We start from the raw sequence: 2,440 nt of genomic DNA, 5'->3' as shown, positions 1-2,440 counted from the left end.
TAAAGTACCGACCCAACAAAGACATAGTTGATACTGACACGATGGAGAAGACGACGGAAGCACAAGACTTTAAATTCAGTTGCAATCGTCTGTTTCACTCCTGCTATGACTGAGGGGGAATGTAAGAAGTATAATTATGTTCAAGTTAAAGATATAATAGGATTAAATCATGTACAACTTGCCCTCTACTCCTAATCTCTCGCTCATATTGTACTCCATATATACCCCGCATCTGGGCTCGGTCAATACAACAATATAATACAATATTAGCATCCTACAATTTCTACACACAAGTATAAGATGTTTTGAATATTTCAATATAGCCTAGGTACGGATTGAAATGAGTGAACAATCACAACGAAACGTGTCTATATATATTGGATTCGGAAAAAAGATAGAAACGGAGGGGCTCGGTGTCTATAAATTATTTGCCCTCACGGTAGCTTCTTCAGCGTGCTAGTGAGTTACAAATATCCCAGCAAAAAAGGTGAGTTCCAATTACCTGGTAAAAGTAAAAATTCAAGCATACCCTCGCTTGAACAGAAAACAATTTCTCCATTGTTTAACTCCTTGCCGTCGTCCCAAATTGAACTGCCGTGTTCGCCAGGACACGCGCGCAGTAGATCTATCACCGCGTAGGAGGGATCAATACATCGCTTTCCCCTTCTGAATTACCGTCAGTAACACGAAAATAACAGCGTGCCGTCAATGTTAGTCGCCGCCTGTTCACCCTACCTAGTCACCTCATATGCACTAGTAAAAGGGAACAACTCAAGCTGCATGTATCCAACGTATCCTCTGCGTGTAAAATCAAGAGCACTATTTAATTAAGCTGTCAATTCTGCAACTTCGAACATGAAGTATATACTGATAAATCGCCAGAGCCTATATAAACCACAGCGAACTTGATTACACCCACACCCATCGATCCCATCATCACAAGTCTCTGCATTGAGAGATAATTCAAGGAGGCAAAGCAGAAGCCACACACGTAGCACCAATGGCTCCTCGCTCTCTCTCTTGGATTAGTGTATCTCTGCTTGTCTTCTTGGCGTCGTGGTCATGCGTTGTAGCCAGGGGCGCACGGGCACCGAGAGCAGCCGACCCGACCTATGGGTTCACGTCGGTGAGGCTCGACGAGGGCAACTTTGTGCTGCAGCGCCCCTACGACGAGGCGAGCGGCGCGCGCTACAGCTTCGACGGCAGTGTGCGGAAGCTCTGGGTGCTCGCCTCCGACAAGCCCCATGCCCGGCAGAGCCATACCAGCCCAAGAACTGAGATCAGGATGGCAGTAAGTAATTACAAGTCATTGCTATGTACTCCATTTGGGTGTGATTAAGATTTAGTGATCTTACTGATCTTCTTCTGCTTGCAGGGGTACGACTACAGCTCCGGCGTGTGGCAGTTCGAGGGCTACGGGTACGTCCCCTCCGGCACCACAGGGGTGTCTATCATGCAGGTGTTCGGCGCCGGCGAGACGGCCACCACGCTCATGCTGCACGTCTACGATGGCGCGCTGCGGTACTATGACCGGCAGGTCGTCGAGGACGCCATCTATGATAGATGGTTCCGGCTGAACGTGGTCCACGACGTCGAGGCGTCAACGCTCACCGTGTACATCGACGGCGAGCAGAAGCTGCATGTCCACGGACGCGGGGGCAACTCTCACTTCTTCAAGTTCGGTGTGTACGCGCAGAACCACGACTCCAGCTGCATGGAGTCTCGCTGGAAGGACGTCAGGATCTTCAAGAAGCATTAGAATTATATATATATATATATATATATATATATATATATATATATATATATATAATTATATAATATTATATATATATATATATATGTATATATAAATAATAGTACAGTATTTATTAGATATGAGGTTTATATATATGAGGATCTATTTTCTATATTTATGCTTGCAATGTTCTTTTTTTTGGAACGAAGACGCACAAAGCGTCCGACTTTAAATTAATAAAGCCCCAAGGCAACATCCACACAAGGTTCCAACCTTACAAACCATAAAGACATAAGTTCCGCGGGCTCAACGTCCCAAAGATGGAGTTCCAGCTAGATAGATAAGTATAAACATAAACGCGCGGTAAAGCAGAGGTAAACGCAAAAGACTCCGGCCCTGTTTGGTTCAGTTTTTATCGACGGATTCCGCTGCCGCGCAGCAGAATCTGAACCGAAGGGCGAACCCAGCAGAATCCGACTCCAGAAATCTGCTGCAAAAATCTGAACCAAAAGAGGAAGCAGCCCAGGACGTGCTTTCCAAAATCTGATTCCGCTGCGGGCCAAATCTGATAAAGCTGTATCGGCTGGTTTGCCAAATGACCTACATCTTTTTCACATCAGATTTTGCACAGCTATTTTTCCACAACAGATTTTTCACAGCTGCTTTTAGAAATCCACAGCCGAACCAAATAGGGCCTCAAGC

The 2,440-nt window shown here is 45.7% G+C and overlaps 1 protein-coding gene across 1 annotated transcript; it reads left to right on the top strand.

Annotated features, from left to right (window-relative positions):
• Positions 1 to 905: 905 nt before the first annotated feature.
• LOC125518224 (citrate-binding protein-like) lies at positions 906 to 1,759 on the top strand. Its single transcript, XM_048683139.2, has 2 exons — positions 906 to 1,291; positions 1,376 to 1,759. The coding sequence occupies exons 1-2, from the start codon at positions 1,001 to 1,003 to the stop codon at positions 1,757 to 1,759; spliced, it is 675 nt and encodes a 224-aa protein (XP_048539096.1). The 5' UTR covers positions 906 to 1,000.
• The last annotated feature ends 681 nt before the right edge of the window (positions 1,760 to 2,440 follow it).

The sequence above is a fragment of the Triticum urartu genome, chromosome 7A, assembly GCF_056163025.1.
Source record: "Triticum urartu cultivar PI428250 chromosome 7A, HENAU_Tu73, whole genome shotgun sequence".
Classification (NCBI taxonomy): Eukaryota; Viridiplantae; Streptophyta; class Magnoliopsida; order Poales; family Poaceae; genus Triticum; species Triticum urartu.
The sequence above is the reverse complement of the archived record's forward strand: the minus strand, read 5'-3'. Positions and strand labels throughout refer to the sequence as shown.

Bases quoted from the DNA above. Each gene is read 5' to 3' on its own strand.
- LOC125518224 (XM_048683139.2), top strand. From the start codon at position 1,001: ATGGCTCCTCGCTCTCTCTCTTGGATTAGTGTATCTCTGCTTGTCTTC. The intron at 1,292-1,375 runs GTAAGTAATTAC...TTCTGCTTGCAG, and splicing joins GAACTGAGATCAGGATGGCA to GGGTACGACTACAGCTCCGG.